General features: G+C 36.2%; 1 protein-coding gene across 1 annotated transcript; it reads right to left on the reverse strand.

The window, feature by feature from the left end:
- Window positions 1–22,243: 22,243 nt before the first annotated feature.
- LOC145291951 (histone H3.3A) lies at window positions 22,244–26,288 on the reverse strand. Its single transcript, XM_080137879.1, has 2 exons — window positions 25,666–26,288; window positions 22,244–23,066 (listed from the first exon to the last, which is right to left on the reverse strand). Exons 1-2 carry the CDS (start codon window positions 25,945–25,947, stop codon window positions 22,938–22,940), a joined length of 411 nt encoding a protein of 136 aa, XP_079994005.1. The 5' UTR covers window positions 25,948–26,288; the 3' UTR covers window positions 22,244–22,937.
- Between the last annotated feature and the right edge of the window lie 927 nt (window positions 26,289–27,215).

Consider the following 27,215-nt stretch of genomic DNA (forward strand, 5'->3'; position numbering starts at 1 on the left):
ATTTGGACTAATTTTTGACCACTTCAACACTATTTTAATCGGCTAATGACCCATAAAAGAACGGACCGTAAAAATCCAATCATTTGAGGTCCCTAGCACTGCTCTGCGGTTTCGGAGGAAATGGAGTTTGAAAATATGGATGCAGACAAACATATAGCTGTTTATATATTAGATAAGGCTTGAAGACGACAATGTTGTAATCTGTAAGGAAGCGTGTAATTGATATTAATCGCATAAATGGGGAGTTCTGAGAAAGATACTATGTTTTAGGTATTTCCGTTCTACGTTACACAAACAAAGCAGGTCAGTTTTTTGCAATTGTGGTAATAAGCGGATAGAGCATAATTACATATTATAAGATCACCGAAGTTAAGTGGCGTGGAACCTTGGTCAGTGCGAGATGGGTGACTATTTGGGAAAGCTAGGCGCTATATGTATTTACTTACTATTAAACTGCTAATTAACTACTTATCTTTTGACTTATATTTTTTATTTTCTGTTTACAGGATCCTGTTTGATATTTGCAAAAACTGGTGGGAACGAAATCGCTGCTCAGCTACTTTGGATTTAGCGAACTCTTGCATTTTTTATTACTCTTTTACAGTGGTTGCTGGCAGTCCTGAAAGCAGCTTTAGTCTAAGTACATCTATTACGTTGGTAGCTATGGAAAAAGTGATTTCTGTGCGCAATGGCAGCAGCACATTCTAGGGAGAACCATGGCTGGCTGTTAGGTTTTTGTTGGAATTTTTTGGATGGTATGAATCGGTTTATGCCTGCAATTAACCATTCGGTCAGGTCTGATACTATAGAGGACACATCCTTTTTAAACATAGAATGCAGAGGTAGATCAGATATGAATGTACGGAAGCTATCCCAGTCAGCCATAGAGTATCGATATACAGTACAGTGGAGAGGTATGTCTGAGGACTTATTACATTTCATTTTTATCTTAACTGATACAACGGAGTGGTCAGAGGATCCCAGAGGAGATAGAACGGAACATGAACATAGCTCAGGGGAAGTTGTGAGGAAAAGGTATAGAAGGCTTGCATATTGACCGGTAGTATCAGGCACACGGGTGGGTTCGTGAACAATCTGAGTGCGGTCATAGGCAATGGCAAAATCATGACAGAACCTTCCCTCGTCATGTCTTATTTGAGTGGGTCAGCCATTCCACATTATGGACATTGAAATCACCGCAAATGTGAATGGTAGCCGAAGTATGAGCAGACAGCATGTGGTCAATTTTCTCAGATATACTCATAAAGATATTAACCCCACTGTTGTGGGGGCGATAGAAGGCAAATATAAATGCAGTGGTGTAAGCTAGTGCAACCCGGAAGCACATATAAGGTAAATTAGAGTCTTCTCTGGAGATATCCCTACCATTTTTAATGTAGGCACATACTCCATGCCCATGGCGATCTTGGGGGTCAGATTTAGATGTTAAGTTAAAGTATCCCTATATTGTGAACACATTTAGGGAAGTGGTCGGCCCTATGCCAGTTTCACTTAGAAAGAATATGTTCGGTTTCGTCTCCTGTAATTGTGTTTCAACCTCTGGAAGGTTGGAACGTAGACCCCTGATGTTGGAAAAGGAGACATGGTAGTAGGGGTCTACGTTGGAGGAAGGAGTTCTAGGTTTATTCGTGTTTTTGTTTTTTTTTCTTGAGATTTGTCATGTTGAGGTTTTGGGATTTGTGGAACAGGTCGATAGACTTGGTTAGAGCAGGACAGAAAGGGAAAGTAAGAGAGAAAGACAGGATTTTTTTTCCAAGAGACTAGCAATATTTCTTCTGTGAGAAATGGATTGTAACGAAGATGTGGCGATATTATGAAAGCTGAACGAAGTCGATCGACCTTGCTGGTGGATTTTCACGAATTTTTATTTTCATGACTGGCTTGAAAAGCCCAGCTTGTGTAAAAAAAAATAAATAAATAAAACTGGAGTTGTCACAAAGATTAACAAAGGTGTTTGCGACGATTTTATGACATTTTTATTACATGAGAAACGATGATTTGTTAGAAAGAAGAGAGAGAAAGAAAGAAAAAAGAAAAAAGAAATTGATTTACAACTCTCTTTGTTTCGGGAAGGAGAATCGATGAGAAGAAAAAAAAGTTACCATATCTATATATCTATAAAAGTGAAAATGTGTTTGAGGACACTTCTCAACCTATATACTCAACGAATGTTTTATCTATAGGCATAAAATTTGATAAATATGGTATTCAGACATGTGAAAAACTTTTTAATCGGTTTTTACCCGGAAAAAAGAGCTGCTAAGGTGTCAAATTGAAAAATGTGTACTTTCTTGGTAAACAAGAAAGTCAGCGCCTCTAAGGAGGGGCACTCCGGCCTGTAAAAAGTGCCTGGGAAAACCTCGTCGGCATCCCCGGAAAGGGCGCCTCAGGCGATTAGCAATAAACTAATTCCTTCTCAAAGAGATAAGGCAAAGTCTGGGAGGGTGGACTTCCTAAAACGGCACAGAACTATCATCACACTGCAATGAGTAGGGACCAGTATTGACAAATAGTTCGAAAGTTACAACATAATTCAATATTCCATGTTTTCCTGTAGTTTTGCCTGGAAGTGATATTGTTTTAACTTTAGAAGCTAAGAAAAACTGCAAGTTGTGCGCATGGGCAAGCGGAAAGAATTCTTTCTGAATATGCAGAGACGTGAAAAAATGGGGTGGGAGGTTGGGTGTTTATTCCGAAAGCCGTTCTAAACATGGGGAGGTTGGGGAAAATACCCCTAAAAAGCAACTCTTAGCAGGTAGTTGTTTTGTTTTGTTTTGTTTTTTTGTTTTGTTTTTTTTTGGGGGGGGGGGGTATTTGGGGGCTGAGGATGAGGTCATATTACTTCAGCATCTATGATGACATAAAAGAGCTATTTCCCTGGTTTTAATCTATTTCTTGCGAATTACGTTATCCATTTGTGACATCATAAAGTATTTGCCGACTGTCTTACAACCTTGTTTAAATTGATGACCTAATCCCTATGTGACATCATCCAGTGTGCACGTAGACAAAGAGACAATTAACGTCCATAGAGTTTAGAAGATAGTTTGATTATCGCTGACTTTTATGACTATGTTCGTTTTCATAGACTACAGTGTTAATGCTAAGAATTTTTTTGTTTTTTAATTGATATTAATCGCATGTTTTTGCTGCAGCTGCTGCTGATCTGTCCGCTTAGACCTAATTAGCTTCTACGCATGCGCCTCATAATAAATATCGACCCTCCATTTTTTCTTCAGGACGTTGACTTTACTGTTCCTCGGAAAGATAGCTAAAATTTTCTGGTGATTAATTCGACTCCGTATTCCTTCTAATCGTTTTTTTTTTCTAGTGTTTTTCAATCCTTGTATTCACCAAACTGTGATGGCTCCTGTCAAACAAAACGCTTGTAAATCCACCGGAGGTAAAACTCCTTTCAAGCAGTTGGCCACGAAGGCCGTCCGTAAGAGCGCACCCTCCAAAGGAGGCGTGAAAAAGCCCTATCCTTATTGATCGGGTACTGTGGCGTTGAGAAAAATTCATCGTTGCCAGAAATCTACCGAGTTGCTCATACGGAAACTGCCCTTCCGGCGTTTGATCCGAGAAATCTCCCAGAACTGAACGACTGACCTTCGTTTCGACAGTGCCGCCATCGGTGCACTAGAGGTAAACGAATCAAAATTGAAAACAAATTAATTTTCCACACTCTTCTAGAAATATAAAAGATTTCTCTGCTTATTCTGAATTAAACTTATTTTTTAAAAAACACACACACACACACAGAAAATTTATGTACGTACTCGTTACGGAAGATGTCATATTCCAAAAATCACGAAAATGGATCAAGTATTTTTTTAAACTAAGAGAATCGAAATTTTCGATTTTTTTGTGATCATGGTTACTGTGTTGTACATAAGGCTGATTTTGACGTCTATACTTCGAGTGAGGGTGACAACAGACGGGGACCATCCGAAGACTTACTCTTTAGAAGTTGATTACGGGGAGGTTGAAAATAAGAAAATGCCTTTCGGAAAAAAAAAACCCTACCCTCCCCCCTCCTCATGTTAAGCACGGCTTTCGGAATAAGCACTCTTTGAGGGTTGGACAACCAGTATACATTGAACGAATCTTTTTAGTTCATCCGATTTTATCATGGCCGACGAAAACTCTGCAGGCTGTATAGTCGTAAAATGTTATTTTCTTGAATATAAACTATTTGATCAAATTTCGTCATTTTCTTTTCTGTCTTCGTTCGATGACTGCTACGTACATCATAAATTTTTCTGTGTTTTTTTTTTTTTTACTTTTATCATAAGTATAATTCTGAATAAGCACTGCTTCTTCTTAAATTCATTCTTTTGTGTTTTTTATATAAATTTGCAGTTTTATCTCGCGTTTATATTTAATAGTTTTTTACACTTTGTCTTAAAACTGCAATCAAATGTTTGATCAAATCGTTGTAAAACTGATCTATAATCTGTTAGACTTCTCTCATAATTTCTAATTTGAAATCAGAATACCTGTTTCTAAAACTTTTAAAAGATTTTAGTAAGTTTAGTACTTCTCGGGAAAAGGACCCGTACCGACAAGTTATTTTGTTTCGATGTATGGAACGAGTGTTACATAAGAAGGGCTGTCCCCTTCTCCTATAAGTAAAATGGCAGACTAGATAAGTGAAAATGATATTAAGAAAAGGCTAGAATCAAACCCTGTAGGCAAGTCTTAAAATATAGTGGATAAATTGAAATTGATTGTTAATTTTTTTTAAAAATAACCAAATATTATTTATGTCACAAAAAGAGCGATTGTCCATTCTTTTAGAAATCACTGGATATTAAATATGTCAGTTAAAAGAATGGAAAATGCGAGTTTGTAGATAATGATTAAAGATAGGTTAGATATTGAACAATTAAAACTTGGAATTCTTTGTTTGCCAAAAGTGTTTTGACAGACATATCTAAATATGTGAAATTTAGTCACGTTGGTTACGAGCCACAGTCTGACGTCATAAACAAAGGAGTTTCACAATATATTGAGAGAGGGTTCGAAGGTATGGAGAGAAAAAATCACAGCCACAGTGATAGTCAGTTAGAGACGAGAGTCGGAAGCGACTTAGCGGAACTGATCCCTTAGATGCGAAGCGGGAGAAGAGTAGACCATGTAGCTATACAAGTTTGAATTCTTGACATCATCAATTGGGTGACAGATGAAGAAAGAAATAATTTAATATTTTGTAACTCGTTGTCTTCGTTTTGTCCTTACAACCGAAAATGTAAATGTGTTTTGTCATCATCTTTAATGGACTTTGTATAACTCCCCCCCCTCAAGTAATGTATCTCCCCTCCTCTGTGTTAACAAGAACTGTATAAATGTCCCAGCTACGTAATAATAATATGAAGTCCCCATTAATCGTCACAATCGTCGTTATCGTATGTGTAATCTGTATAAGTGTCGTTATCTCTGTTCTGAGTCCCCGTTGTGTGTGTTTCTCAATATGAACCCCCGCTACGCAACAAATCTGATAGTCGAAACCATTCACATATTTGAAAGTCTCAAAAAAAAATGGATTACACTAAACATGTACAAAACCGTATAACGCTAACTCATGAAACTTCAATTTCAAACGTAAAATATCAACTTTTGAGACTTTAGATTAAAGGAAATTAATCTTATTACAACGAAAATTTATCCATGAGCTTAAATCTGAAAAACTAAAATTTCAGGTGCTAGTATTTATTGAACCGCGCTATATTGAAACAGTACTTTCAAGTTAAAGTAAAGCTTTATAATCTTTTAAATTGTTAGATAAAAGTACTAATTTTTTACATAGGCATAACCAGGATAAGGGTTAAGAGTGTACGGCAGTCAATTGGACAATATAGTAATCGTTAGTAATGGAAATTCAGTAAATTTGTTAACTGAAGTGGAACGGCTCATCACGAACTTATTTATGTTGGACTTGAAGACAACCATATTGTAATCAGCTGGAAAGCAAGAAAACGGAAGACAATTCAAAACACATTCTTTTCCTCATGTTAATAATGGCTTTCGGTCAATGTGCGTTGGTTGTTCAACCGAAGACCTACATTTTAGAATGTTGACTTTTAACGATATATTGGATAATCCGACCCGCTACAAAAGGAATATCGCTTTTAAATTTACCGCTGAGAAGTACTTCGAAAGATACAATATAACAATATAATTCAATATTTCATGTTTTCCTGTAGTTTTGCCTGACAGCGATATTGTTTTAACTTTAGAAGCTAATGTTACATGATAAGGGTTGTCCCCTTTTCATGTAAGTATAAAAATGGAGAATTTAGTTTAAAATGAAAATGATATAGCAATAGACAAATTCGAACCTCGTAATTTAGTTTAGAAATAGATTACGTGTGAGAATTTAAAAATGTAAAACAAACATTTGTTTAGAATATAGATAAATATTTCAAGGAAAGAATGTGAACTCTCAAGTTTGTTATGAAATTTTAAATTGAAAGAATGCAGCTTATAAGATAATGTTTTTAACATATTGAATATAGGTTAAAATTCCTTTTGTAGAAATAGGAAAAGTTTTGGATACGTATGTCCATAACACGTGAAAGAAGGCACATGTTTTAACATGTGTATGACGTCACGGAAAATAGAAAGTTCTAGGAATAGAGAAAAACTTTAGTTAGAAAACAGTCAGTGAGAAAACTCGGAGAGGGACAGTCAGGCGTCTAGGGAGCGAGACGTCACTTCAAGGAAAAATGTGAGACTTTGAATTCTTGGTGATGGAAACACGGCTGTGTGACGAAATAAACCATCAAGTGTTTTTTGTAAAGCTCGTCTTGTGTCTTATGATTCTTACAAGAAGGTAAAGTCCAATTGTATTATATATTTGTGTTACATGTCTTTACATACACGTCTCAACATCATCATGTCCGAACTGTTTGAACACTATGTCCTCACTCAAAGAGCTTTCTTCTTCTTCCATTCTACACAACAAGGAATGAACATTTTAATATATAATAATCCCCTTTACTCAAAGTCTCTCTTACAATAAAATGAACTTCTCTCTCTCTCTCTCTCTCTCTCTCTCTCTCTCAGAGTCTTTCAACATCCCTCACTGTAATAAGACTCTAAGACTCTCTTGAAATGAAACCCCTATATAACACTAAGAAAACCCGCAGGTTGTGCGCATGTGCGAAAACGGAAAGAATTCTTTCTGAATACCGAAAGAAGCGAAAAAATGGGGTAGGAGATTAGGTGTTTATTCCGAAAGCCGTTCTTAACATGGCCAGCTTGGGGGTAATACCCCTAAAAAAATTATTATTTGATTTAAGGTTAGAGTTAAGAATAGAGTAAATGTTAAAATCGGTGATTAGACCTTTTTGAAGTTTCCTGTCAAAGGGGTTAGGGTTCTAAAATGTAAATTCAACCTGATTTTAAATTCCTAATCTTTCAATGTTTTTTCTTAATTGCATTCAAATCGAAAACTGCTTCGGCCATTTCCGGTCTGTTAAACATATACAATTCGCTTGGCACCGCGATTATCTCTCACTTCAATGGTTACCCCTTAGACATTGATGAATCTACTATAAAGAAATTGCAGTTAACAGATGTCCTGCTTATCTTCGTCTACCTTGGATCGGTAATATCAGTGACCGAATTGCTAAGCAAATCTTTGTCTGTACAACGCTGTTATTTTGCATCAAATCCACGTGTTTTTTTTTTTGGGGGGGGGGGTTTCAACCAAACCTATGCTGTCATCCATTTGCAAAGATGTTCTTCCCACTCACCATAATAATTCTGCTTATTTATTAAAATGTAGTTGCAGTGCGCACTCTTGGGCGGACATCGCAAAGATTGGATTTTCGTTTAAAACACGTACCATCAAAGATTCGTTATGCAAATTTTTCACCGGATGTTCTGAGTAATACGTCTGGTTCTTCGATTTGCGAGAACCTTAGAAATAACCATGGGGATACCACGAATTTCAGAACTAGCATGTTTACGATCTTGAGTAAGTCGCATTCACTCTTTCATCTAAAAATTCGAGAAACCATTTTAAGTCCTTGAGACCTTTTTGCAAGCAAAAAGGAAATCTTTTAAGACTTGATTTCTATGCAAATTTTCCCCCACTTACTTTATTTTTTTCTCTCTCCAGCCATATTCATGACAACTTTTTTTTATCGCATTTTTCCTCGATTTAGCTCTGTTGAGCGAGGAACGAAACCTGGTTAGCTAGCCTTTTTTTCTCATTTTTAATCATGATAATTGGTCTATATTTAGTCATAATTAAATTTTGTACTCTAGAAAGAATTTATATATATATATATATATATATATATATATATATATGGGGGGTGTATTGATATTCATATTGAAACACTTTAACTATTTATTTAAAAAGAAAATCCAACTTCCTTATATGGATCGTGGAATTGCATTCATTTGCAAAAGATCTAGCTTATTTGCATATTCTTTTAAACATTCATTTTAATTAATTCCAGAATAGTTTTTTTTTGTTGTTTTTTTTTTTGTTTGTTTTTTTTTTTTTTGTTTTTCGGTTTTCTTGTGGGATGATCATCTTTCGTTAACTATTACGTGTAATTATATTCATACAGATATTCTACATGATTTATACTTGCATAGTATTCGCGAAAAATTGTTATAGTAAACAACTCCTCCAATATATATATATATATATATATATATATATAAATTTTATCTACCAAACTTCTACAGTTTTGGTCGACATGAAACTTTAAACCGTATTCGAAACCATGCGAAACTTTATATTTGGGTTTTAGCCCGGGAAAATCGATACAAAGTGAGAAAATTTTAACAAAAATCAAATTTGTAAGGTGACGGTCGAACGACGGCATTATGAATATGCATGCATAACGTAATAGCTGTTGGTTTACTTTTTAATTTTTAGCCTTGCAGCTAACATGTCTTCATAGCTCAGTCATTATGAGCAAAGGCAAAAAATGAATCGTAAGCTAAACGTTTTGGTTTCAATTCTCGGTGGTGGCGCAGGATTAATTTAACTTTTTAAATCATAATTATATATTGAGTCCAATATAATATAATACGAGATCTGTATTAATCAAAATATCATATTTAAGCGTATTTTTACGACCGAGCAATGCCGGGCGCCCTGCTAGTGTTTGTGTATAAATATATACTGTCAGGGCGCCCGGCACTGCCCAGTCGTAAAATAAGCTTAAAAATAATATTTTAATTCATGCAGATTGCACTATTGAATATTATATATTACGAGAAATAATTTGCCCTGTATACTTATTCGAAAAAAAATTTCTAAAAAAATAATGCCGTTCATCAAATTCCGTCTGTTTTTTACAATATCACGTCAGCTGATATTTGGGTTTTACGATGAATGTCCTGGAAAAGTTACTTCTGATTAATGTTTAATTTTAAAATATGCCGAACGAAGAAATGATTTGCGGCGATTTTAAATTAGGCGACTTATTTTATCGTAAATTGAATTCATTAATAAGAAAATTAAAATAAAATGGTGAGGCACACCCGGGCTTGAACGGAGGGGGGGTCATTCTATCTGTAGTCGAATAATTTACCACTAACCTATCTCCAGATGACAATAGATTTGTTATTTTTGAACAGAAATGATTTGCTGAGAATTGAATCTCCCTTGATATTGCTGGGAATTATCTTCCTTGGCCAGTGTAATGTAAAGTATTATTCTGTAATTTTTTTTTTATAACAAAAAGATTATTTTTAGGATCGGATATTTTTTTCGATTTTCGATACTTATCAGATGAATTTCTTCGCAAAATATATCTAAGAACACTGCCAGAAATATAAATTACCTTTGTGAAATTTGAAAAAGATAGGCTCAGCGTTTTCGGAACTTATGAGGAAGGAACTCGCGCGCGCACATAGTGACTAGATAACACGTAATCTTTTAAAAGATGGAACCGTCCGATCATCGAAGACAATATTTAAAAAAGTAAGGTCCAGTTTTATTATATATACTAGCATGGGTGCCCGGCGTTGCCCAGGTGTTTTGAGGTGTATGCTGAGCAAAACAAAAACAAAAAAAAACGGTCAATTTTTTTAAGCTTTACCCCTATTATGACCCCTTTACATTTATTGTTTTGGGCTCAAATCAAGTTATTAAGTTAGATCCATGTCCAAGGAATCTATATCTAAAATTTCACGTGTTTAGACCCAAAATTGTAGGAGGAGTTTGGTAGAGTTCTCAAAGATCAAATCCTTGTACTTTGACCTCTTAATCGCCAAATTTCTGTCCGAAAACCAATCACATCGATTTTTCCAAATCTCAGTACCCTGTATATATCAAATTTCGAGTCTGTAGACTAAAAATTGACAGGGTTATTGCGTAGGGAAATGTACACAGAGACACACACAGACACTTTCACTTTTATATATAGATAGACTAGCAGAACACATTGAAATTTTACGGGAGTTGAAATTTTTTTAAACATAAATAAAATGAATAAAAAAAAAAAATTAAAAAAATAACGACGAATTTAAAACAATTTTAGCAAATTCTTTTTTAACCTTTATTAAACATAAAAAGATTTTTTTAAATTTAGATTTTGTTTCAATGAAAAATCAACATGCATTTATCGAAGAGTGACCTATGTTTTCAGTGGCGTCAGTGCGTGCATCCGTCCATGTGTTCGTTAGTCCGGACGATTACCAGATAACCGTCCATTAATTTTTTTCCTAAAATTTTGCCACAAATACTATTTCATTAAATAGATGTTCACAGTAAAAAAATATTTTTTCTTTTTGCTAAACTTCCCGTTGCGTTCTCAATGGCTCAAAAGAGGTCAAAAGTGCCCCAAAATGACACTTTTGCCCCATAACTTTCATCCATCCATTAGATTTTTCTGAAACTTTGCCAAAATGTAGAGTCTATTGTTCTCAATATAAATCCAGTATGGGTGATCCTGGCAAAATTCTGGTTCGCGTCACCGGGGACTTTTAGTGCTAAAAACGCCCCTTATTGTTGCTCTTTTCATATTTCTCAGCAAAAACTTGATAGGTCTGACTACAGTGGTTTTTCACGGTCGTCAACTGAAGCATACATGTGGTATTGCCTAAAACTGCACCGTTATCTATGTACACTGGGATTCCGCATCCCCAGGGGCTCAAAAGAGCTTAAAAATGCCTTAAAATGGCCCAAGATGACACGTTTTGGCCCATAGCGTTTCATCTATCCCTTAGATTTTTCTGAAACTTGGCCAAAATGTGGAGGCCATTGTTCTAAATATAAATCCAATACCCCTGACAAAATTCTGGTTCGCATCCCTCTGTGACTTTTAGGACTTAAAAAAATGCCTTTTTGGAGGTTTTTTCATATTACTCAAAAACTTTATATGTATGTCTATATAGTGGTTTTCCATACATGTCTTAAGTCCTGAAACTGCACCGTTTGTCTATTTTCACTGTGATTCGGTGTTCATAGGAGCTTAAAATGGGTCACAAATGCCCAAAAAAAATTTTTTTAATGTTTTTTACCCCATAACTTTTCCCCATCCATAAGATATTTCTGAAACTTTGCGAAATTTGAAGGCAACGTTGGCCCTTCACACATTCATTTTTTCACTTCTTTATGGCATCTCACATGCAGTACCAGAGAGGGACCACGCATTTGCGGCTTGTTTTGTTTGTTTTTAATGTTTTTTTAATAAATTATAAAAGGGACAGATGTCAATTCACTTGTATAAGTGTAAAAACTTATTAAAAATATTTAGTCTTTTAAACATAATTTTATAAAAAAAAAAAACAATCAAATAGTCAATTTGAAACCGTAAACACAGCCATGTTTTTGTTTTGTTTTGAAATTATTTTTGGAGAGAACATGTTTTTAATGATTTTTAACTGATAAAGAGCGACTATAAATGAAGGAAATTCATTTCTTATTAATGTTTGCGAAAGAGTTGTCAATCTAATCGGTCCCACTTTATCAACTAAGCTTCAGACCCTGTCTCATCGCCGCAATGTTGCAGCCTGTTTTACAAATATTTTAATGGAATGTGTCCTGATGAACTCGTTTCACTTGTACCCCCTCGACCCACATATCCCCGACAAACCTGTTTAGCAACAAGATCTCACCCCTTCACTGTTGATGTCCCTAAATGCCAGAAAGCTTTTATATTCTAATAGTGTTTTCCCTCGAACAGAAACTTTGGAATTCCTTTCCTGCTGCCTGCTTCCCTGGCTGTACTAGTATGCTTTGTAAGGGGTTAATATGAATAAAAAAAATTGTGACAATGGATGTATGGACATCTAAATTTTTATTTAGATTAAAACGTCAGTTTTCGTTTCATTATTTCGGTTTATTGTCTAATACTTGAATGGCCAAATTATACTGTAATAATTAAATTTAAACTTTGAAATTTTATTTTAAAATATACTTGTAAAAATTAACGGCATTTTTTAAAGTGCAACTAAGACTCCTGAATAACGGCATAAAGATACACTAGTGTATGTTTTGTTGACAACTTCGCAAATGGCGTTTTCGGTTGTAGTTTTTATTTCCCAAACATTTTTTGCTCATTGTTTTCGTTACGTGAAGAGAACTTAAGAATCGAAAATACTATTTATGCATGTGATTTTTTTTTAATTTATTTTGAAAGTAAATGATTAATAATAAAGCTGTAGAATTTTGTGTCTTAAATTGTTTGCTGAAATTTAAGAATGGTGCCTAAATATAAACGCACTTATGAGAGCCGCTGAAAGTGTAAGAAGAGTTGAAATTACAAAAATAAGGGTGAAAAAAGTTGCGGTTTTTTTTTGACAAACGAAATGTACACTTATTGTTTGATTGACTCTTAATAACTGACAGCTTGATCTATAAAACTTGTAATTCAATCATTTTGTGCTTAAGATCCGAAATGCTTTTTAAAATGGAGTCATGAAACCAACGAAATAAAACGCGAACTGAAATTAACAAATGATGAAAAGACATCAATATTCGTCGTTTGCAGAAAAGGTTTCAAAATGCAGTATAGCTCGGATATAAGAGACTTATTCTCCGGTTCCTACAACTGTCTTATATCCAGGTTACACTCATATCTGAGGTTCTTATATCCGGGTTACACTGTACATTAACACAGGCTCTAATTTGAGACCAGAGAAAATCTCTCTTATATCCGTCTTTCTTATATTCCGGTCTCATATCCGTTACACTGTATCTAGGATTGATTCGTCTAACATTTAATAACTTAATGATTAGCTGTAGATCAGTACGAGATTGACTGTTTACGATGGTCAGTTTAGGTCAAAGCTTCTATCGCAAATTGTGTTTCTGAATGAGTTTTAACTACCTCTAGTAGTGACGCCCCAAATTTTAAGCATTAAGTGTAATACGGTGGTTCCCAACCTTATGGCGGCACGCTATTCAATTTTTTTTTTTTTTTTCATGGCAAATCTATTACAAAAGATTACTTTCGCCACTTCTGTACGACAGTGTCATGAGGCGAATGTGTGTATTTAGTTTCAAAAACGGCCAATAGAAGGCGTTTCTCATTCAAAGAACACGGGTCGATAACTCGTACCTTTCTAAAAGTTCGTGCAAAAACCTTTAGAAATGTTTTATGATTGTTAAATTATATTTTGCTACATTGACAAACTAAAATTATAGTTGATATATTTTTATACAATCTTATTGTGAAAAAAAAATATATATGTTGCTACATTTCATACAATCTTACAGGAAAAAAAACAATTCTAAAAACAATCTATGAACGTTTCGTTTTTTTCTATATTTTTGTGTTATTTATTTCGTTATATTTTTGCGTTTTCGGAAACACTTGTTCATTGAAAATCAATAATATTAAAACATTAAAATTATATTTTTTTATACAATAAAAATTCGCTTGTCCTATATTTTTGTGTTATTTATTTAGTTATTTTTATTTTTTTTTGCGTTCTCGGAGACTGGTTTATATTTGAGGTTCACAGAACGGTCGGTAGAGGGCGTTTCTCATTCAAAGAACAGGGATCGATAACTCGTCTCAGTCGCCTCATGCCACTATCGTACAGAAGTGTCTTACTTTCAACTCATTAAGACTTTTAGCAATAAGAAGATATATCTGAATTTTTATTCAGATAAACATTTCCTGTATGAAATATCTGGTATAAAATAATGGTTAATGTCTGTAGGACAGTTGTCTCGTGTTTAACTACTTTTTATTTGATTACTCTCGACCCTCTTCAATGACATTTACGTATAATCAAAAATGTTAATTTCAACTATTATCTCGCAGTGTTAGCCGAGCGGTGTGTTCCTTGCTTATGGAGTCTGAGATGGCTTCGTGACAGAATTCAAATCTTTCGACCGGCAGGGATCTTGACTTCCTTTATTGATGATTCCCGAAAGGGAGTGGGGGATGCCCTTTTCTCTACCCTGCAACCTCTCTCCCACAGAAGAGACGTTGCGAGCCTATCCTTGTTTTATCGTTATTTCCATGGCAGGTGCTCGTCTGAACTCCAATCTCTGGTCCCCCCGCGCCAATCTTTCACGAAAAACGCCCGTCTAGCTGAATCCACTGTGAAAAAAATCCCCCACTCTATATCTGTGCCTAAATCAAAACGCGGATTCCAATAAAGCTTCTTTCTTAGAACTGCAAGCCTGTGGAACTCCGTTCGGTCTCCCTGCTTCCCACCGGACTACAACTTGGATGGGTTCAAGTCCAACGTTAACAAATTCCTAATGAACCGCCCCCTTAAGTAAATACTTCATCAAATCTCCACACTAACGGAATGTACTTGCAATAACCCTTATCCCTGAGTGGCTTCCGGGCCTTGATAAGTGGTCATCACTATGTAAAAAAAAAAAAAAAGGATGAAAAACTAATATCTGCGGGTATTAAAAATAATTATAGTTAAATATTATCAGCCTGTCCGGCGTTTCCCGATAGTAAAACACTTAAATATAGTAATTTATGCAGATTTTGTATTTATTATGGAGCCAATTGTCAATTGAGTGTTCTATTTTATTCAATATATATCAAAAGTTTTAACAAGATGGCTCTTTGCCATCCGCTAAAATTGAAATCAAACATTTAGCTCTCTAGCGTTATTCACTATATGACCTAAGGCCACGTGGTTTTCAAAATTAATGCAATTAAACGTATAAATGTATATTTACGCATGCGTAGACGATACAAATTAAGTAGATTTACACTTACCACGTTATTCTAGTATTGTTTTTACTTTTGACCACCTAACAACTATTTTCATTGCTTAAAAACCAAATTCTTCGAATCCCTTATGTATCGAGTTTCTAATCTGTAGACTAAATATTTCAGAAAACAAATTGGTAGAAACAGTTCCTCGCACAGATATCATCCACTATAACCGTAAACAATCCGTACAGCTACAGAGCAAGAACAAGGAGAGAAAAAAGCAACCGGAGAAATTACTGTCCTCAATGATACTGGGTTAAATAAAGCTGAAAGTCTGATGTATGACTTGAAAAGAAACTGAAATCTTAGGAAAATCTCCATGCTTCCAGCAATTATAGGCGCAATCTAACTCGTGTAAATATTCTGAAACTACCTGGTAAATACTCTGTGAACCAAGTGCAATAAATACAAATGATAAACTTAAAGGAACAGCTCGGTGTAAATGTTTGGCATCCTCAGCTAGGACAAAAGTATTTTTGAGTAATATATATATTTAAACTTATATATAACTCAAATGACCTCGTAACGAGTGATGCAACTCATTTTCCGGTTTACGACATCCGGTTGCGCAAATATTAACCCATAACAACGTAAACAAATAAATACAAATCGCTTCTTTTGCAGATTTTGACCTGTGCACTGAAATATTAACGTTATTATTTCGAAATTATTTAACATGGGAAGAGTGGGGTGTTTGCAACTATTCTTTATTACAACTATACTGTCGCTATTTTCTTACAACTAAACAACTTTAACCTGTTGACAAACATTACAATTGTAGTAAAGCCAATACTACTACTCTATCTGTCCCTTTTCCTTCCTTTTTTATTTACATTTCTAGATACAAAATAGTTGTGTGAGAATGGTGAATTTGACATATTTACTAATCTGTTTCAATATTAGTTTTATTTTAGGTTTTATTTTTTTTTATTTATCTTTTTTTTTTTAGATTTTAAGTTTTAACTTAGTTGAAGGATTCCAATATGGGTTTTTTTTTTTCATTCTTATCGGTAGGTTCATGTGCGTTTTTTCTGCTAAATGACTTTCGTCGGCGTTCGATTCGTAGGAAAATCATGTTTAATTTTCGATTTTTGAGCGATTATTTGGAAAAATAGGTTACTTTACACGAATAGGGAGGATTTTTTTTTTTCATGTTTGAGTGATCCGTCCGTATTTTTTCATTTTAATATACGTTATATTAATTCATTTTATTGCGGACTATTATTCTCGTCTTTATTGAAAAAAATAAATAAACTATTCCTCTGGCCTTCGTGGTAACCGCGACGGATAGGAACTTCGAATCTCCTAACTGCATTCTCAGCAATCACTGCCATCCGTAGTTGCTGTAGTCTCACCACGTTTTGGCCAAGTAAGCCTCTGGCCGGCTTTGGGTAGGATTGAAACCGCTACCTTCAGGTAATTCTCATCTGGAACCGTAGAGATTTAACGTCTGTATCAACTGCGCCACGGGCCCCGAAGAGTAATCAAGGCTGGATTTTTTTTTATCTTATAAATCCACGTTTATTAATTATCTGATCTTCCATGGTCGGGTCAGTACCGAATGGTATATATATTATTTTAATTGGAATTCATTTTTCAGATGAGTATTTTTTTTTTTTTATTATTACATTTTCACCCCAAACAAGGCAAATTGCCACTTTGGTGTAGGGGGCTACTATCAGGGGCAACAACTACTGGGGTACTATGTACGGATTTAGGCAGCAAGGTGTCGGTTCACGTTACGCTTGAACTTCTGCACGTCAGTACTGTTGGGGAAGCAGGGACCTGGAATGGAATTCCAAAGTCTAGCGGTTCTGGGGAAGAAACTATTGGAGTAAAAAGATCTTTTACATCTAGGGATCTCTACAGTGTGGGGTGGGATTTAGCAGCCTGTCGGGTTTGTCGAGGGTGCACACGTCGTGGGGGCACAAGTGATTGCAGTTCGTCAGAGCATTCACCACTAAAATACTTGTAGAAAAGGCAGAGGGATGCAACATTTCGTCGATGGGACAGAGGCTGAAGCTTTGATGCCAGTTCAGGGCCTATCAGGTTTGCGACTCTCTTTTGAACCTTGTCAAGGAGCGAGAGACTAGTAGCAGATGCACCAGCCCAGATGTGGCAGCAATACTCCATACATGGGCGAATGGTGGCCTTATAGAGGTACAGGATACTTTCGGGTGTTAGTAGTTTTCTAGCACGGTAGAGAGAGCCCACCTTTTTTGCAGCGGCCCTGGCAATGCCTTCAATGTAATTGTTCCAACTCATGTTTCCTGTGAACGTTAGGCCAAGGAGTTTGAAAGATGGACTCTCGGATAAAGAGTCGTTGGCCATTGCTATGGGTGGTAGAGAGGGTTTCTTGTAATTATTGAATGAAACTAGTTTAGTCTTGGCAGCATTGAACACGACCAACCACTTTTGTCCCCATTCCACTACAGATTGGAGGTCTTCCTCTAGTGTTTCTGCCATTTCTTTAGAAATGCGTTCATTCGTCTTCCTGTCGTGCCTGCCATAGAGTGTAGTGTCATCAGCATATATACCCATCTCAGAGGCAATGTTGTCGGGGAGGTCATTTATGAATATCAGGAACAATAGAGGTCCAAGGATAGAACCCTGGGGCACCCCCGCATTTATATCATTGTTTAGATGTACGACCGTCGAGGACAACCTGGATTTTTCTCTTATCTAAGAAGGATTTAATTATGTTAAGTATTCTACCAGTGATACCGTATGATCTGATTTTACTGAGGAGACCCTCATGTCATACCCTGTCAAAAGCCTTAGATATATCTAGAGCTACCGCTCTGCCCTCCCCCGCGTTGTCCAGTGAATGGTATATACGTTCAGAGATCACAGTTAGGATGTCTGCTGTGGAACGGGCTTGTCTAAATCCATATTGTTTGTCAGTCAGTAGTTTAGCATCTGTAAGATGATGGACTAGAGCACGGTTAATTATGGTCTCAAATATTTTGGCAAAAAGTGGGAGGAGGCTAATGGGGCGATAATTTGATGGGTCTGTCCTTTCGCCAGAATTCTTGAATACTGGTACAACAGAAGCAGTTTTCCAACAGACCGGAAAGCAAGCTTCATTAAGGCATTTGTTGTAGAGTTTGGAGAGAACTGAAGCTACTTCGGCTGAGCACTTTTTTAATAGCACAGCTGGGATAAGATCGGGTCCACATGCTTTTGAGGTGTCAAGGTTTTTTATGATAGCATGCACCTGAGCAGGGGTGGTTTTCAGATCGTCTAGTGTGGCGTCTGTCCGCATAGGAAAGTCAGGTAGGAGGTGGTTGGAAGGGTCCAGTGTGGAGTTTGAGGCAAACCGACTGGCAAGCATGTTAGCCTTATCGGTTGCTGAGGAGACAACCTCGTGATTGTTGGTTAGTGGGGGAATTGTTGATTGCCCATTATTTACTACACTGTTGTAGATTTTCCAGAAGTCTCGAGTTCCTAGTTTTTGTGCTTCGATGCGCTTTTTAGTGGTTTCCGTAAATTCTCTCTTAGCTGTCGCTATTTCTTTCTTAACGTTATTTCTAGCTTCTTTATACTTCAGTCTGTTTGAACTGGACTTATGTCGGTTAAACCTACGGTATGCATGCTGCTTTTGAGCAATGGCAGTTGCACAAGTCGACGTAAACCATTGGGGAGAGTGGGGCTTACTATAAAATTTCCGCATGGGAACATGCGCTTCGATTGCAGTTTTGAACCAGTCAGTGGTCTCGTTTGCACATTGTTCAGCAGGGAGAGAAAATATTTTTCCATGGAGCATCTCTAATTAGTTCCCTGATGGCTTCCCAGTCATAATATCTTGTTTTTGAGCACTGGCTCTTCAGTTTTGGGTCTAGAGTTTAGGGCGATTTCAACCATTATCACTGCATGATCAGCGTTCCCGAGTGGGCTGTGGGCCTTCGTTATGCAGTCATCGGGAACTGTGGTCAAAAACAGATCTAGAAGTGATGCGTGTTCTTCCTGGTCAGGAAAACGGGTTGGGAACGTAACATTTGTGATAGGGAGTGAGATATAGCGAAGCTATGGGTTGTGCTGCCCGCTGCATCTGTGTGAGTAGACAATCCGCCAGTTTTTGTGGTGGACATTAAAGTCATCAAACACATTGCGGACTATTATTCTCATATTTATTGGTTGTTTCACGACATTTCGCCCAACTATTCCTCTGCCCTCCGTCAGGCTTACTTGGCCAAAAACGTGGTGAGACGACAACAACTACGGATGACAGATTGCAGTTAGGAGATTCGAAGTTTCTATCCGTCGTGGTTACTACCTGACGAAGGCCAGAGGAATAGTTGGCCGAAACACGTGACAACCAATAAAGATGAGATTAATAGTCAGCAATAAAATGAATTAATATAAATAATTATCTCAATGAATTTCAATCAAAAAATATATTAATATATTTTCATAGCAATGTTTATGTAAAAAAAAAAAATTAAAAAAAAAAACTTTTCTTTACGTCACAAGTGTCACGCTCATACATGAATTCCATAGCTAATATAACATACTGACCCAACGGGTCACGGGTAGTCTAGCATATATATATATATATATATATATATATAGCTGTCCAGCCTTTTCCGGTCGTAAAATATGCATAAGCATTTTATTTAATGCAGAATTCTCATTTTATTATAAACAGAAAAACCGTAGGTATTAAACGTAACGTTCAATTTCTGTTAAAAAATAAAAAATACTCGAGCTGCGATCGAAACCCACTCTTAGACAGTTAAGTACGATTACCGTTAGACCAGCTTGACACGTTCTTTAAAGCATGTTTTCAGACCTAGTCATTCTTAATATGAATAATCTGTCATATGATCGATTAACGCATGTACATGCGTGAAACAATTAACAGATCCTATGAACTCAAATTTTGACTACTTAACGGCCCTATTTCCGGATGAAAATTGATTAAAAGTGTTCCACATGTCTGAATACCTTACATACCAAATTTCGAGTCTGCAATTCAAAAATTCATTTAGTATAAAGGTTGAAGTGTTATTTCTCACTTTATACACACTTTTCGAAATCGCTGCGTGTATTAATGAAACTGTCTACCGGACTGTTGTAACACATGTCTATTCAGCATCAAATGTTGGACAATGAGGAAGAATATTGGTTTTCATGCTGCACTTCGCCTTTTGTCCTCGGTCAGTGGATAAGAATTTTTTTTTGTTCCTAGCAAGTGTCCCTTTGGGGGGGGGGATTTCCTCACATTAAAAACTGACCTTGTGTCTAACTGCCCTCGTGGGGAGGCAAAGAGGAACAACGAAGAAGGCGAAGTAAAATTCGAATGCGCTACGACATCTCGTCGATTGAGGTAATATCTATATCCGTGTATTACGCAAACTCAAGTTTTTAAGGGGAAGAGAGAAAATAAATAACATGTTAGATCCCTGTGATGCTGTCGACGCCACCCTCCAAAGTGTTAGAAATTAAAAGTTTATAAGCAGGACATAAAAAGTAGGGTTTGTGAAAAGGGAAATTGTTCACCATGAAACAAAGAATCCAGTTGAAATAGGATTGTTAATCAAGGTATGACAGACAAATAACAGGATATAAAGGGGGATATTTTTAGAATTAGCTTACGGTCAGTTTTAAGAGTAGCAATGCGTTTTACGATAGTTAGGCACAGATTAAGGATTGTCTTGGGTTTGCGACAGTTGAAGAGTCGAGTTTAGAACGCCGATCGTGACTTGGAAGATTGAAATGAGCTGACGTCAACCAACAACTACCGTCTCGGCAGATAAACGAATAAGATGCAGACGTTAGTGTTCAGAATATTACGATGGTCGTTCCAAAGATAAAGCCTTCTATTTTTTTTTTTTTAACTCCAGTCTCGCACTCTTCGAATCAGGTCGGTGGCATTTCCGCCAGAAAAATACACCAGTCCACAACTCCATCCTTATCACAGGTTATCTGACCAAGATAAGCATCAAGACAGATTCTCGCTCTCCTTATAGTCCTTGCTCCCTGTGATTTTTGGTTATTCCCCAAGCTCAAGGAAAACCTTAGAGGCTGTCATTACGAGACAATAGAGATGAGAGAGGCCGTGAGGAGGACCATTGACATGCTCACACAAGGACTTCCAGAAGTTGTTGGAACGATACAAGTGCATGAGATTACTTCGAAATGGGGGGGGAGTAGTTTCATGTTGTACTATTAATAAAAGTACCCATACGAGAAGTCAGGCAAATTTAAGGCGCCTCGTAAACACAAAAATAAATAAAGTCATTTAATATGTAAATCCTTTGTAGCTAAAGCTTAAACTGACTTTAAATTCGAAAAAGAATTAGTTTCTATAAAGCCGAAAGTGGAGTTCGATGAATGACAGCCCAAAATTAGTTTCATGAAACGAAATTATTAATATGTACCCCAGTTTAAAAATAAAACATCGAGGTGGTAGAAACTTCAAATGTCCCGAGGAATAGACAGTTCGGGGTTTTTTTTTTTTTTTTTTTTTTACCTCAAAACCAAAAGTTAACATTAGAGATGGACAAAAAAATCGCAGCGTCAAGTCCTACCTTAAATGGATTTTTCGAATTGCATCAAACTTGCGTGCCGATCGGCTGGTACATCCTTTTCCAAGTATCTATCCTCCTTGGAGGCAAATCAAGAATTTGGAATAGCGAATTCCACTTCGCTGTAGAATAGAAAGGTCAGTATAATTCATTGAAGAAATTGTGCCGAATCAGTATTTTTAATACAAGTTTCGGATGGAGAACTCAACTTGTCTATAATGGCGATTCAGTCACAGAATGAGCAAGTCCGCTATGTTTTCTGTTGTAAAGTTTCCTTGAATTTGAGACGATTAAATACACGACCAACAGAACTACAAAAAGATGTTCAGCTAAATCTTTCGCTCCTTTAAATTTGGCGCCTCTCGTCAAAATCGCGTTCGAAATAAAATTCGTGAAGAAAACGTTCAAAACAATCAAAATGCAATTGCGAAAATGTATTTACAAATTTTAAGAAATTTAGAATCGAGAATTAAACAAGCTTAAAATGAAAATTCATTGTAAAAGAATAACCCAAAGAAAGTGTATCGCCAAAGGAATTTTATTTATATAAAAGTATAGGTTGTAATGTGAATTATGCATAAAAAACGGTCAGCATTTTGTTAGGAGAGAAAAGGGGTCTTTTAAACGAAAAAGAAAAAATAATAAAGAGGGGGTAAGAGTGATACTAACACATTTCGGCGCTTTTACACAAGACCCTATTGACACGTTTCAGATTTACGAAACTGACCGGAAACGGCCGAAGCAATTTAGGTTATAACGCAGCGTAAAAAAAAAAATTTTAAAAATCTGCAGAGAATAATCCGCGCTATTTTTTTTTTAAATATTTCCACGTTTAGTTAAAGTTTTGTTTTCAATTGTAAGGTTAAAGTACAGAATAGGTACAAAACACCATCCCCTCCCCATGTTAATGGCTTTTTATATAATATTTCAGCACGGATCACTCTGCATGAGTACCAAAAAATTTAAGCACAGATTTGAGTAAAAATCTCTATGCACAGACAGGGGGGGGTCGGAATAATTAATCTAACATTAATTCTAGAAGAGAACAAAAACAAATCTCTTCATCTAATGCAGGTACTTCGATCCCTTCGGCCATTTCCGGAATTTAAAATTCGAAACATTTATGTCCATATAGGTACTTTTCTGCAGGATCGAAATTTTCTTTAGGTTGTAATTCTATTGAAGTAAAAAATAATCGTGGTGGCAGTCATTTTAATCATGCTCGTTCTCCTCGGATTCTTCTGGCCAGTTGAATATCCTTCGGCATTATAGTTACCCTCTTCGCGTGGATGGCACACAGGTTGGTATCCTCGAATAGACCAACCAAATAAGCTTCACTGGCTTCCTAAGAGAGAAGAGAAAATTGGAAAGTAAGACTAAACTGGTACAATAATTATCAGTTAATTTGGTACGAATCGACAGTAAATGTTGGCATTGATAATTCGAGGCCATCTTATTTCTTAACGAACTATGGAAGCACAAGACTGCATAATATTTTACGTTTCTGATTGCACATTGGGTTTGTATTACTGTACACAGATTCGAAAAAGTTGTCAAAAAACAAATATATGACAAATAAATGTTATCAAAGGCAAGATAAGTTACTTTTCTACCAAACTGGATATATTTTTGTTTTTATAAAATGTAACATTTATTCAGCTCGAAAAACAGTGTTTACCGATGTATTGGAAAATTCAAGATGGCGTCTCACACCCTCTTTAACACGATAAGTTTAGGAAAAGGTGTTATAAAACTATACAAAATACTATTAAAAACCCGAATATATGTCAACCTATGTCACGGTAACATATATTGAGCGAGTTTTTAACAGTATTTTATCCGGTTTTTTTATTTATAACACCTTTTCCCAAACTTACCGAGTTAAGAGAATCAGACGCCATCTTGAATGTTCCAATACATCGGTAAACACTGTATGGTTTTCGAGCTGAATAAAAACACAAAAAATATATCCAGTTAGGTAGAAAAGTAACTCATCTTGCCTTTGATAACATTTATTTGTTATATATTTGTTTTATGACAACTTTTTCGAATCTGTGTACAGTAATACAAACCCTTACACATTAGTTCTGCGTTTCCAGAGTTTCGATACAGGAAAAAAAAAATAGAGATGAGTATCCAGATATTTGCAGTCGTGACGTAAGCAGTTCTAAAAGAAATGTGACGTTACTTAGTAAACTGCTTTCTCAATGCGAGTCTTGGCTTACGGAATTTGATTTACCGTATATTTCGGCATATCAGGCGACCGTCAGATAAGACGAGGTACAAGATAGGAGCAAATCTTAAATTTATATATCGGTTGTATAAGACGGCGAAGTCACGAAACCTTGTTTGTTTAGCCTAGGCTAGAGATTGCAATACCGGATATCTTATGAAAGTGTTTAACTTTAAGGGTCGTCTTATACGCCGAAATATACGATACTTATATTTGCAAGTTTTCAGGTGGAAAAGTTTCAATTCTTATTTACTTTGACTAAAAAGGCGAAGTTCAGATAAGTACCAAAACATCACGGAACAATATAAATGGCGAACGAGAACGCCAGACTCAAAGCCAAGCATAGGCTTACTCCGTTAACTTAAAGAATCAGTTTCTTCGGTTAAATTTGCAAGTGTCGTTGAAACCGAATTCTAAATATACTTGGATACCTATTCCTAAAGAGGACCAGAAAGTTTGACAAGTGATAAAAATTAAGATAAAAAAGCGCAATTCTATAAGACAGGATTGTGATTTACGAGACAGAATCGATCAATTTGTGAAATACATTAAATTTAACTTTCAGCCCCCTCCCCACAACTTAAGCTTATAAAAAAGTGTTGAGTTTAATAATGTTCAAATCTTTGGAGTTTAAATTTCATGGCTTAACGTTTTAATATTTAGAATGGGCAATTCAGAATGATTCTGCGTTGAGTGGTTTTCGTGTCCTTGGAGTTGTAAACCGTTTGGGCTTTTCCAGTAAATAGCAGTCAACTATTAGTCTTATTTAATAGGATCGGAAAATGCTTCAAACTTAAAGATCCTTAACATTCTATGAATGGACAAGCATTCAACTTTGAATTCAAAAATATTAGGAAGCGGGTAGGAGTTATAACTCCAATAAAAGTAGTCAGATCAATTACTAGATAAGCGAGAGTCGTTCTAACAGCAAAGCCTACTTTAAAAGTATGAAGAGCTACGAAAACTAGAAGCTATCAGTAAAACTAGGGATTCCGTGCCCGAACTTTTTTCGGTAAAACTTGCTGGAAATTAAAATTGCGTTCAGTTTTAAATTTTTCTGTTGATTAATAATTTAATTTTGTAGACTATTTCGAACGGGTTACGCGAGCTAGAAATATTCGTGGCTAGAATAGTGTAAAGTACTGTCATATCTTATGACAAAAAAAAAAAAAAAAAAATTTTTAAATATTTCTATGAATGGAAACTCATTCGAAATTAGGGAAGAAGTGTTTATGTAAAGACTCGATGCGAAAAACTCATTTCGATGTGAAACTCAATTCGAAATGTAGAAACCATTGGTTCTTATGCGGAGGAGCTATTGTGCCAAAAAAAAAAAAAAAATAAAAATTAGAAAGGTGCCATGAAATTTGCAGATTTCGTAAAACAGCGCTTTCTCTGCATCAAATTATCAAAGGTGTCAAGAGACAACTGCGAATTGATAGCACGTACGATATTAAGAAATGGTACTTAGCATAAGGGCAGTGCTAGTTTTATATAAAATCTTAAAATTAAATTCGGTTTTTAGGGTACGTTATGTTTATTAAATCGTAAGAAGTACATAGATTTACAAAACGTCTTCCCCTCTCCATATTGAGAATGGGGTTTTAGACATTTTAGCACGATCCGTATTCTATATAAGTACAAAAACTAGAAGGATTCTTTCGATTATTCGAGGACATGTAAAAAGTTAGTTTTGCTTTTTTTTTTTTACCTGTAGTGCACCGATGGCGGCGCTCTGAAAACGAAGGTCCGTCTTGAAGTCTTGGGCGATTTCCCGCACCAAACGCTGGAATGGTAGTTTCCTTATGAGCAACTCGGTAGATTTCTGGTAACGCCGAATTTCTCTCAACGCTACAGTACCCGGTCGGTAACGATGGGGTTTTTTCACGCCTCCTGTGGAGGGGGCGCTCTTACGAGCGGCCTTCGTGGCCAACTGTTTGCGAGGAGCCTTACCTCCGGTGGATTTACGGGCGGTTTGCTTGGTACGAGCCATCACGATTTGATAAGAAATACTACTAAGATAAACGATTAAAAATTGAGGAGCCGGGTGTTTCGCAAGAAAATTTGGCTGTTGTCTCGACGAAAGACAAACTCAGAGTACTGAAGAGTTAGTATTTATAGTAAGGCGCATGCGTAGATGCTAAATAGAACTAAGCGGACAAATCAGCAGCAGCTGCAGGAAAACAAAATGGCGATTGCTATGAATTGAAAAAAATAAACAAGAAATTGGAAAATTTTTAAATATATGCACTGGTATTCTGTGAGAGGAGACATTAAGATATAAGTCAGCAATAATCAAGCACTATCTTTGTACGTTACTTCTTGTCAGTTTGTTTTCACGTACACTGAATGACGTCATCTGCTTGTGACGTCATTCAATTAAACGGTGTTGCAAGATAACTGTCAAATACTTTATCATGTCACAAATGGATAACATTATCCGCAAGAAATGGATAAAGAAAAGGGAAGAAAATCCTTTATGACGCAATTAATGCTGATGTAATATGACGACATTCATTAAAATAGAACATTGACTTTCGGGTTTGTGTTCCTTGATAGAAGCGCTGGTTGAGTTTGAATAAAATAAATACGTATTAGATACGTTTGAAGCCAAAACAACGCATTATTACAAAATAAACAAATATTTTTTTTTACAAGGTAGTCAGCAATTATCAAGGTCCGGAAGCCACTCGGGGATAAGGGTTATTGCGTGTACAGTAATCAATGGGATAGTATCGTAGTAATCGTTAGTATTGGAGATTTGATAAAGTGTCTTACTTAAGGGGGTGGTTCATCAGGAATTTGTTTATATTGGACTTGAAGACATCCAGGTTGTAGTAAGGTGGAAAACAGGCAAACGAAAGAGAGTTCCACAGGCGTGCACTTCTAAGAAAGAAGCTTTGCTCATGGAATCTACGTTTTGGTTTTGGCACAGATAAACAGTGGGGAAATTTTTGACAGTGGTTTCAACTAGACAGGTGTTTATCGTGAAAGAGTGGCGAGGGAGGACTAGAGATTGGAGCTCAGACGAGCACTTGCCATGGAAATAATGATAAAACAAAGGTAGGCTCGCAACGTCTCTCCTGTGGGAGAGAGGATATAGGGAAGAGAAAAGGGCGTCCCCCACTTAGCCACGAAGCCTATTTTGCACTCTGTCAAAGCAGGATAGGCTGTTTTTAGCAGCTCCTGCCCAGATGTGCAGCAGTACTCCATCCTTGGATGTACTTGACTTTTATATAGATAGAGAATTGCATCAGCAGT

Source organism: Euprymna scolopes, chromosome 13 (assembly GCF_053919585.1).
Source record: "Euprymna scolopes isolate OS-2025 chromosome 13, ASM5391958v1, whole genome shotgun sequence".
NCBI classification, from domain to species: domain Eukaryota; kingdom Metazoa; phylum Mollusca; class Cephalopoda; order Sepiida; family Sepiolidae; genus Euprymna; species Euprymna scolopes.

Excerpts from the sequence above, each read along its gene's own strand:
- LOC145291951 (XM_080137879.1), bottom strand. The coding sequence starts at position 25,947 with ATGGCTCGTACCAAGCAAACCGCCCGTAAATCCACCGGAGGTAAGGCT. Across the intron at positions 23,067-25,665 it reads CCGCCATCGGTGCACTACAG|GAAGCCAGTGAAGCTTATTT; the intron begins GTAAAAAAAAAA and ends CTTCTCTCTTAG.